The sequence below is a fragment of the Pundamilia nyererei genome, unplaced genomic scaffold (genome assembly GCF_000239375.1).
Source record: "Pundamilia nyererei isolate P.nyererei 1_Seehausen unplaced genomic scaffold, PunNye1.0 scaffold00238, whole genome shotgun sequence".
Classification (NCBI taxonomy): domain Eukaryota; kingdom Metazoa; phylum Chordata; class Actinopteri; order Cichliformes; family Cichlidae; genus Pundamilia; species Pundamilia nyererei.
In genome coordinates this window covers 681,548-691,092 of record NW_005187639.1, presented here as the reverse complement: position 1 = coordinate 691,092, position 9,545 = coordinate 681,548, and the positions used below count along the sequence as shown (strand labels likewise).

Below are 9,545 nucleotides of genomic sequence, written 5' to 3'. Positions count from 1 at the left end.
GAGACAGACACAGGTGAGACAGACACAGGTGAGACAGACACAGGTGAGACAGAGACAGGAGAGACAGAGACAGGAGAGACAGAGACAGGAGAGACAGAGACAGGAGAGACAGAGACAGGAGAGACAGAGACAGGTGAGACAGAGACAGGTGAGACAGAGACAGGTGAGACAGACACAGGTGACAGGGAGAGAGTAGCAGCATTAACAGCTTGGTGTTGTGGCTGATGGCTGTATGTGTCTGCAGGTACTGACCTGATGGAGGAGTGGGCGTGGCTCGCCATCTTGTTCAGGTAGTCGGATGCCACCTGAGCATTTTGCCTCATCGTCATGACGACCTGAGACTCCATCGACTTCAGACCGTTGTTCTCAGCCCGCAGAGAATCCACCTCGGCCTCAAACACACACACACACACGCGCTGATACACACAGCCAGCAGATTATCAATAATCAATGACTCATTCTCCATCTCACCTGCAGCTGCTGTAGCTCCGCCTTCAGTTTGGAAACGGCGTTCTCCGCTTTCACCGCTCGCCTCTAACATGGACAGACGTAGAGTATTTTTACACACACAATCTCACACACACACGTTCATGCAAACACTGTGTTTGTGTGTACCGTCATCAGGTGGAGGTTCTGCTCCACAGAGTGAACCATGCTCTCCAGGTCCTGGGCCTCCTTCTCCTCCTGACGCCTCCTCTGCAGCAGCTCCTCCGAGAGCTGCGACGCCCTGGGAGACAGAGGCATGCTGGGTAAATGATTGGTCAGCGACATATTGCGGCGCTGTCCTGTGATTGGTTGGTACAAACCTGCGTTCGTTCACTTCGGCTCTCCTCTGCAGCTCCCTGACGGTCCTCCTCAGTGCTGCGTTCTCCTCCTTCAGCTGAGACAGAACAGGAGCTCGTTAACACGCCTGTTCTGCTTTGTCCCACGCTCCCTGAACTAAGCGCTCCGTGGTTGGGTTACCTGCTGCGTCTGGCTGCTCCTGGCACTCCTCCTCCTGCAGAAGGTGGCTGGCTCAGCCATTGAGGTCTCGTCATCTCCTTCATAGTTCTCTCCTCCTCCTACTGCACCTCCTCCTGCAGCTGCTTCAGGTTTGGAGGAGAACCTGGTGACACAGGTGAAGGTGACTTCACGGCAGGTGCAGTTTCATCTGCACAGAAGCTGCTCGGACATTTTTACGCCCCGCCCTTCATCTGACTCACCTGGTCTCCTCCTCTTCTTCTTCCTCCTCTGTGCACAGGGAGGAGGTGCTGCCAATGCCTGACTGGAAGCTCCGCCCCCACTCCTCCTCCTCCTCCTGATGAGACAGACAGAGGCTGTGTGAGGCGGGTCGGGTGTATCCTTCGTAGTCCACGCTATCCCAGGATTCACTGCGAATCTGAGGTTGAAGAAATGTTTTGGAAAAAATGGCGGCCTGTCGAAGGGAAGCGGTCCAGAAACGGACGAATGTTAGCATAACGAAGAAAACACGTTAAACTCAGCTAACCTTCGGCGAAGTTAGGTGACGTTAGCGATATCTAACATGGCTCGGGTCGTACGAGCTTTGGTCTGTTTGTCGCTGTGAAGCCAAACGTACGTCAACGTTTACACCGAGCAGACGGTTCAGGCTGTGCGCCAAGTGTGTTTACGGGGACCAAACATCTGGCCCCTGGACTGTGCTGAGGACACAGACTCAAGCATGCTGCGCTGAAGTTCTCATCCTGTATAAGCTACTAATGATAGACAGACCGTGTGCTTAGAGGAGAAAACTGTGTTTTCATCTGTTAACAGATATTTGATCAAGTTTTCTGCCTTTGTTGTTAACGGCGAATCAGTCGCAGGTATTGAATTTGAACTGAAATGTACGAAATTATATTCCATAACCAACACGCTGCTAGTTTCACGCTATTATGGGTAGGCGGAGCCTAAAGAAGCACAGGCTCCCGGTGTGATTGGTCCTTTTGATGGACACTTCAGGTTACACTGTGGCAGCGGCAGAAACACTGTTTTTAACTGTCCAGCCGTGGAAATACTGACACCTGTCAGTGGGTTATTGATGTCGAAGCATGAAGGAGGGGCCTAAGGGAACACCTGTCACCATCTTACAGTGACTGCAGCCATTCCCCAACCCTCTGTGAGTGGGACTCATCAGTGGGTTAGAGTGGGCCCATACTGCTGTGTCAGTCATTATGCAGATGTCCTGTTTATAAGGTTGGAACCTGCAGTCAGCTGAGACTGAAGGAGTCACCTGATGATGAGACTCCCACTGAAAACGTCCAGATGAACACAACCAGCTTTTTGGGATTTTCCTAACCTTGAACTGAACATGAGCAACACCAAAGAGGTGGTGGTGACCTTCTCCAGCAGGCAGAGGGATCTGGCTGCTTCAGTCACCACCACCATCCACGGGAAACCAGCGGAGGTAGCTGAGGAGTACAAATACCTGGGAACCATCTTTGACAAACACTGAGGAGATTCTCAGGAGGTGCCACCAACGGCTACACCTCCTTAGGAGCCAGCACACCCATCATGATGACTTTTTACTACGCCTTCCTGGAAAGCATCATGACCTTCTCCATCAGCTGCTGGTTCCACTCCATCAGCCTTCATACAGGAACAGACTGCAGCGCACTGCATCAGTGTCTGGCAGGTTTTCAGCCAACAGGCCTCAGACAGGCAGCCAAAATCATCAGCGACCCCGCTCACATTCTTCACCCTCTGGGCGACGCCGCCGCTGCATTTCCTGCAGGACTGAGAGGAGGAGGAGCGCCACCTTTGTGCCCAAAGCAGCTCTGCCTTTTAACTCCAGCAGATAAGAACATTTCCCCCACCAGAAACAGGAACTACTCTCTTCTTACACTACCGACACTTTATTCACTTTTAGTCACTTTAATTTTAAAACTGTATATTCTGTGTATTTATTATCTCACTCTTATTGTCCTTATCATCAACGTTATGCTGCTCTGTTGTTTGTTACTTGCCCCTTGGGGATAAATAAAGTCTTTCTGATGCTGAGACTCGTGTCTGCTTAATGGCGTGACGCCGGAGCTGGACTACAAAAACGCACATCTGACTCCTCGCTGTGTTGTAACCTCGGTGGTTTGTGGTCGTTCCGAGGAGGAGCAGGTGGGGTCAGATGACGTCACAGAGCATGTGTTGTGTCACTGCAGGCGCTCAGCGTGGTTCTGTGCTCACAGCTGTGACACGCGTGTGTTTGTGACGGAGACGCTGTTTTCTGCAGATTTTGAGAAACAGCAGCTGAGCTCAGGTCACCTCTGCAGTTTCATGAGAACAGTTACAGCAGCATGACGTGGGCTGAACACTCAGCGTGGGGCCGATGGACGGTTTGAGTCTGAGCTGAGAGCCGATTACACGCTCGGCCCACAGCGATCACATCCACGACCGCCACAGCGGTTTGAAGTTTGTGTCACTCTTTTAAATATGCACATGTACACGCGTGTCACAGCTGTGAGCACAGACCCACTCTGTGTTTGTGCTCGCTGCCTTAGGACAGAGGTGCACCTCCAGCTGTGCAGCTGTGCAGCTCTGACCTCAGTGCGTGCCTGCTCCGGGTCCGGGTCCTGGTTCTTCCAGCGCAGAAACTCTCTGAAGGAGAACGGGTTGAGCTCCTCCACCTCCTCCACCTCCTCATCTGCACACACAGAACAGCTGGAGCTGTGACGGAGGCTCACATGGCGACTGCAGACCCCCTCCCCCCCGGACACTCACCGTCTGTGATGATCAGAGTCTTGCCGCCTCTCTGGTTGGACATGTCGGACTCGCAGACAGACACGTGGCTCGCTCCGCGCCCTGACTTCCGTTCACGTATCGATCATAACTATCGATCAGCCTCTGAATCTCCTCTGCGGGACCAAACCAAACCCGGAAACACCAGCCGACGGCTCCCGGTGCACGTGATCCACATTCCCACTTATCATTGGCTGGAACCACTTCGTGACGTCAGAGAAAAAATAGCCCACAAGGAAGCGCGTGTCCCGCAAGGTCCCGGTCAAGAAATCGAAGCACGCGTCGCGGTTCGTGGACGCGCAGAGACCCGGATGCTGGTTCTGGCTCGGCTGAGTGCAGAGCTCGCTGAGAAGGCGCGCGCACACTGACAGCATCGGCGGGGTTCCGGTTTCACGGTGAGTGTGAGTCTCGGACACGCGGTCTGTGTTTGAACGCTGCCACAGTGGGGCGTGGGGATGTTGCACTGTGTGCTCTGGGGCTCCGAGCCCACGGATGTCCACGATCCTGCGGCAGAAACCCAAACTCTTCTTCTCTTGTTTTTGATTTTGTCTCTCATGTGTCTGCAGAGCTGAAGGATGTCTGAAAAGGGGACTCCTGAGGGGGAGCGTCCTCAGTCCCAAACCCAGTCCACCCTGTCCCCGTCCCAGGCCAAGTCCCAGTCCCAGCCTGGTTCCAGTTCATCCAGTGGGCCCAGCTCAGCCAGTCAGTCGTCGAGTGGCTCGGGGACTCTGAGCAGCGTGGACACCATCCCCGTAACGCTCGCGTCCGTCCCAGAGGAGCCCGAGCCGCAACCCTGGGGCCGCCTACTGCCCATGGTCCCGGGCTTCAGGAGCCACGGTACCGCTGCTCACAACACGCCGGCTCGTCCTCTGTTCTTAATCAGGTTCCATTAAACTGAACATATTGTGCTGTGTCTGGAAATAGTAATTAGTAGAATTAGCAGCAGAATTAGCATAATCAGCCAGCCGAGCTCTGCTGTTCCATACTTTAAATAACACATGAAGTAATCAGGATACTTCTGTTCAGCAGACAGTGCTTCAGGTGTGACAGATCTTTAGACTGTAGATAAAAGATGGACGTGGCATCCTGGTTTTTTTAACACCTCTTCCTGTTTCAAGCAGTGACCAAAGGATGAGCTAGCTGCTGCTGCTAATTAGCAACCAAATAAAATCCCAGAATTGCAGGTTTTGTAATTCCACGGAGGGACAGAAGACTGCATAGAGGAGCACTTCCTGTTTCCTGTTTGTTTGTTTACAGACTGCATAGAGGAGCACTTCCTGTTTGTTTGTTTACAGACTGCATAGAGGACCAGTACCTGTTTGGACGGGACTCCAAGTGTAACTACGTCCTGGAGGATCCAAATGACCGAAATTCCAGAAAGTTCCGAATCTACAGCAAGAAACACTTCAGGATCTACAGAGTGAGACTACTGCAGTACTACTAGCACTGATATTAGCACTGATCGTACTGTGAGTACTGCGCTCACGGGGCTTTAACGTCGCCCTCTCCACCTGTGTGTGTCAGGAGGGCTCGGAGGTCTTCGTGGAGGACCTCAGTAATAACGGCACTTTTCTCGATGGGATTCCGATCGGGAAAGACAAGAAGCTTCCTCTGGTCAATAACGCCGTCATCTCTCTGGCTGAACAACGAAACCGAGGTGACTCCGCCCACCAGAACAGCACCTGAAAACACCTGGACACCCTGGTGCCGGTCTCACCTCCTGCTCATGTCTTCCTGCTCATGTCTCTCTGCAGTCTTTGTCTTCATCGACCTGATGTCGGACGATCAGTCCAGCCTACCCAGAGACCTGCAAGACAAATACCTACTGACGCGACGCATCGGCACGTGAGTTGTTTCGTGGCGTTGTGATGTCATTTCCTGTGCCACCCTGCTGACTGTGTGTGTTTCAGAGGAGTGTGTGGCGAGGTCCGGCTGGCTTTCGAGCGATCCACCTGCAGGAAGTTTGCAGTGAAAATCATAAACAAGAAGAACTTTCAGTCTGAAGGGGTGAGTCGCCTCATCTGCTCTCTGATTGGCTGAGACCCGCTGCTCGTTTCTTTCGACTGCGTGTTTGTCAGCAGGTGTGATGGTGTCAGTTCATTTATTAATTTTAATAGCGTCAAAAATGCAGACACCCCTCTCTGTCAAACTAACAGTGCACTGCATGAAATCACCACTATGGGGGCGGGAAACTCTCAGTACACTGCTTAATTTAAATATTTCTGGTGCCAGCCAATCAGGTATTGAATTGAACTCAGTTTAACCCAATGAAATGTCAGCAAGGTGTGAAAACACAGATACCTCCCAGAGAACTACAAACATGGCGTCTCAACCTTATTTTGAGTTGAAGGGGAACAACAACTTATTTTTCTGTCCAATCACAGACGGCGACACGAAACGCAAAGACGGAGATTGACATCCTGCAGAGGGTCGACCACGTGAGTAACACCAACGAAGAAGAAGAAAAAGCACAAGTACAGGAACGCTCCTTTATCGCCAGTAACAACACTCATCCTTCCTTTCCTTCTCTTCACTCCTTGTCTCCTGCAGCCTTGTCTCATAAAGACGGAGGACTTCTATCAGACGGAGGAAAGTTTCTACATCGTGTTGGAGCTGTGCGTGAAACTCCACCTGTCTCTCTCACCCGTCTCTCAGGCCACGTCCACACTAATACGTTTTTGTTTTTTTCTCTCCGTTTTGGCCTCCCGTCCAAACTGAGACGCCGTTTTCGCTCAAGGAAAACGCCGCGTTTTGAAAACGGATACATTTGAACACGGTGCTTTTCCAAAATGAATTTCCAAAGAGTTGCCAACACTGGTGTGACCCGAGTGGAAAAGGCCAAAATTGGCCTTATTCAGTTCTGTCTGTCCCCTCCCAAGACTGATATGGACAACCAGATCGTGGTGTCAGACTACGCCCAAATGGACCGCGTGTTGCGGGAGGAGCGTGCTTACATCCTCAACTTGGTAAAACAGATTAAGAAGGCTTATCACATAGTCATGTGATGCAGTCATGTGACCTATTAAACTGAGATAGCGGAGGGCGTTACACAGCAGTTGTTTTGTTTGACAGCCCTAAAAAGATCAACATCAGCCTGTACATGCTCCTGAGAGCTTTTCTTCAAATTCTTTAATTCTCACTCACTTTTGCAACTTTGTACTTTTGTGTTACTCGCAGCAACGACTCCACCTCATTGTGAGTCCATTTAAAAAACTCGGTGCTTTTCCTCCACATTTTGCCGACGTGTCAACGAGCCGGAACGTAAATAAACGGCAGACAGAAATGAGGCAGGTCGAATCTTCTTGCGTTTCACGCACGTGCAGGACTGGAACGGAAGCGTTTTTGGCCGTTTCAATGTGGACGCACAACTCTGTGAACGCAGCCTCTCTCTCACCTGTGTCTCTCTCTCACCTGTGTCTCTCTCTCACCTGTGTCTCTCTCTCACCTGTGTCTCTCTCTCACCTGTGTCTCTCTCTCACCTGTCAGGATGGAGGGGGGGGAGCTGTTCCACAGAGTGAAGTCGAAGCAGCAGCTCAACGAATCTGTTGCCAAACTTTATTTTTACCAGATGCTTCGTGCTGTGGAGGTTAGCTGGTGTTGCTATGGTAACGAGCACGCGCGCACACACACACAAACACACACAGGTGCAGCGACTGTAACTGTGTGTGTGTGTGTGTGTGTGTGTGTGTGTGTGTGTGTGTGTGTGTAGTATCTCCACAGTAACGGGATCATCCACAGAGACCTGAAGCCGGAGAACATCCTGCTGTCCTCACAGGACGATGTGTGTCTCATCAAGGTACGTGCGCTCACCTGCAGCATCACCTGCAGCATCACCACCTCCTCCCTCCTCACTGAGTGTGTGTGTGTGTGTGTGTGTGTGTGTGTGCGCGCGTCAGGTGACGGACTTTAACCAGTCTCGGATCCTGGAGGAGGCGGTGCTGATGAGGACTCTGTGTGGGACTCCATCTTACCTGGCTCCGGAGGTGTTCACGCACGCGTCCACCACAGGTTACGGGCTCGCCGTGGACGCCTGGAGCCTCGGCGTGCTGCTCTTCGTCTGGTAGGCTCCGGCCTCCTGCTGCAGGGTGATGATGGATGATTTGTGTTGTCAGGGAAACGCTTTCGTTCATTCACCTGTCGCGCCGCCTCGACTCGTGCGCTCGCTCGTTTGCCCGCCTGGTTACCCTCGGCACATGAAAACAGAGCCGCTGCCGGCACGCCAGAGTCTGTTTCTACTTCCTGCGTGGAGCCATTGACATCGAAAAAAACTTCAGAGTAGAAAAACTTAATTTTTTTCTGTAAAACCCACAAACATGTTTAACGAGTCATTTTCATAACTTGAAGTGCAAAAAGAAATTTTACATTTCTAAATAAAACAATTACAACACAACACACTGACCGCACACTGACCGCACTCTGACCGCACACTGACCGCACACTGACCGCACACTGACCGCACTCTGACCGCACTCTGACCGCACTCTGACCGCACACTGACCGCACACTGACCGCACACTGACCGCACTCTGACCGCACTCTGACCGCACACTGACCGCACACTGACCGCACACTGACCGCACTCTGACCGCACACTGACCGCACACTGACCGCACTCTGACCGCACACTGACCGCACTCTGACCGCACTCTTCAAACTTCCCCCTCTTCCTAAACAACCAAGTGCCACATGTTGCCATATCATTTTTTGATTGGTTGACATGGTACACAGTAACACCAATAAGGAAGTGTTTGCTAGCACTGCCCGTTCTTCCTGCTGTAAACACAGTCTTATTCAGAAAAACGTGGCGTGTACTTTTATCATAACCCATTCAGACTCTATCAGAACTGGTATAAAATTTGAAGTCCGCACCTTCGACCCAGGTTGAAACGAGACTCTGGGTCGCTGGTTGCTGTGTCGTCTTAAATTGGTCGTGTGATTTTGACGCGCCGGTACCTCTGTCGACCCCAGAGTGTTAAACGTGCTCGTGGGCATCGGCTGCTTTTACACCCACGTTCAGTCCCTGGTCACCTGACCTTTGGTCTCAGAAAGGCTCCTCCCTGGGATGAATCCGTATTACATACAGACAGAAAACGCTGGCTGTCAGCGGCAGAGTCTGACAGAAACGGCATTTCTGCAGCCACCGGCTGATTCCCGAGACCTCGGCACGCGTCGCTGTCCGAGGTGTTCACAGCATCCTACGCCTGCTCACACCACCAACGAAGAAGAAGCAGAATACGCGTCCGCTTTTTATCCCTGTAGGACTCGGTTTCCATAAATGACTCGTGGTTTACGAGTCATTTATGGAACTTCGGCGGCGATGTCACCTGGCTCCTGCAGGCGTGTGACTGTCGAGGAAGCCGCAGAGAAACAGCCAGGGTCAGAGGTCAAACATCTCCACCTGAAAGCTGTGAAAATTTCTATGTAATGTTTGATGATTTGCTGAAACTCCGGCTTCATCACTGAGTCCTCCTCTCTCTCCTCCCATGTCAGCCTGGGAGGTTACCCTCCGTTCCACGAGAGCTTTGGTCATCAGTCGGTCACCGATCAGATCATCAGAGGAGAGTTCACCATGGTTCAGTCCAAGTGGACGAGCGTCTCTGATCAAGGTACGAGCTGCTTCAGTTGAACTTTATCGATACTGTTAGTGATGACGGGCTCGCTGTCGGGCGCTCGCTGAGATTTTTCTAGAAATGAGCAAACGAGAGCCACTCACACCGCAGAGTCACCATCAGGCTCACGGTGTGTTCAGGTGTGTCAGTGAGTCACTGCGTGTTCCACAGTGCGTCGGGGGGCTCAGGACTTTTGCACAGCACTGTTTT

General features: G+C 51.9%; 2 protein-coding genes across 3 annotated transcripts in view; one reads left to right on the top strand and one right to left on the bottom strand.

Annotated features, from left to right (window-relative positions):
• The window catches only part of entr1 (endosome associated trafficking regulator 1), a 5,640-nt gene extending 1,873 nt beyond the window's left edge, over positions 1 to 3,767 (bottom strand). The window contains exons 1-8 of one of the 2 annotated variants that reach the window (XM_005749187.2): positions 3,709 to 3,767; positions 3,531 to 3,631; positions 1,203 to 1,297; positions 964 to 1,105; positions 807 to 880; positions 616 to 727; positions 472 to 534; positions 253 to 416 (exon numbers count right to left, since the gene is read on the bottom strand). In XM_005749187.2, coding sequence (XP_005749244.1) covers positions 253 to 416; positions 472 to 534; positions 616 to 727; positions 807 to 880; positions 964 to 1,105; positions 1,203 to 1,297; positions 3,531 to 3,631; positions 3,709 to 3,751 — 794 coding nt within the window. In that variant the 5' untranslated portion in view covers positions 3,752 to 3,767. The remainder of the gene's footprint in view (positions 1 to 252; positions 417 to 471; positions 535 to 615; positions 728 to 806; positions 881 to 963; positions 1,106 to 1,202; positions 1,298 to 3,530; positions 3,632 to 3,708) is intronic. The other variant, XM_005749188.2, reaches the window with a different exon arrangement.
• Positions 3,768 to 4,053: 286 nt separating this feature from the next.
• chek2 (checkpoint kinase 2) lies at positions 4,054 to 9,516 on the top strand. Its single transcript, XM_005749189.2, has 12 exons — positions 4,054 to 4,121; positions 4,293 to 4,563; positions 5,022 to 5,146; positions 5,251 to 5,383; positions 5,481 to 5,571; positions 5,637 to 5,733; positions 6,111 to 6,164; positions 6,277 to 6,341; positions 7,213 to 7,312; positions 7,436 to 7,522; positions 7,623 to 7,786; positions 9,217 to 9,516. The coding sequence occupies exons 2-12, from the start codon at positions 4,302 to 4,304 to the stop codon at positions 9,350 to 9,352; spliced, it is 1,314 nt and encodes a 437-aa protein (XP_005749246.1). The 5' UTR covers positions 4,054 to 4,121; positions 4,293 to 4,301; the 3' UTR covers positions 9,353 to 9,516.
• Positions 9,517 to 9,545: the final 29 nt, after the last annotated feature.

Excerpts from the sequence above, each read along its gene's own strand:
- chek2 (XM_005749189.2), top strand. The coding sequence starts at position 4,302 with ATGTCTGAAAAGGGGACTCCTGAGGGGGAGCGTCCTCAGTCCCAAACC. Across the intron at positions 5,147-5,250 it reads AACACTTCAGGATCTACAGA|GAGGGCTCGGAGGTCTTCGT; the intron begins GTGAGACTACTG and ends TGTGTGTGTCAG. Across the intron at positions 7,787-9,216 it reads GGCGTGCTGCTCTTCGTCTG|CCTGGGAGGTTACCCTCCGT; the intron begins GTAGGCTCCGGC and ends CTCCCATGTCAG.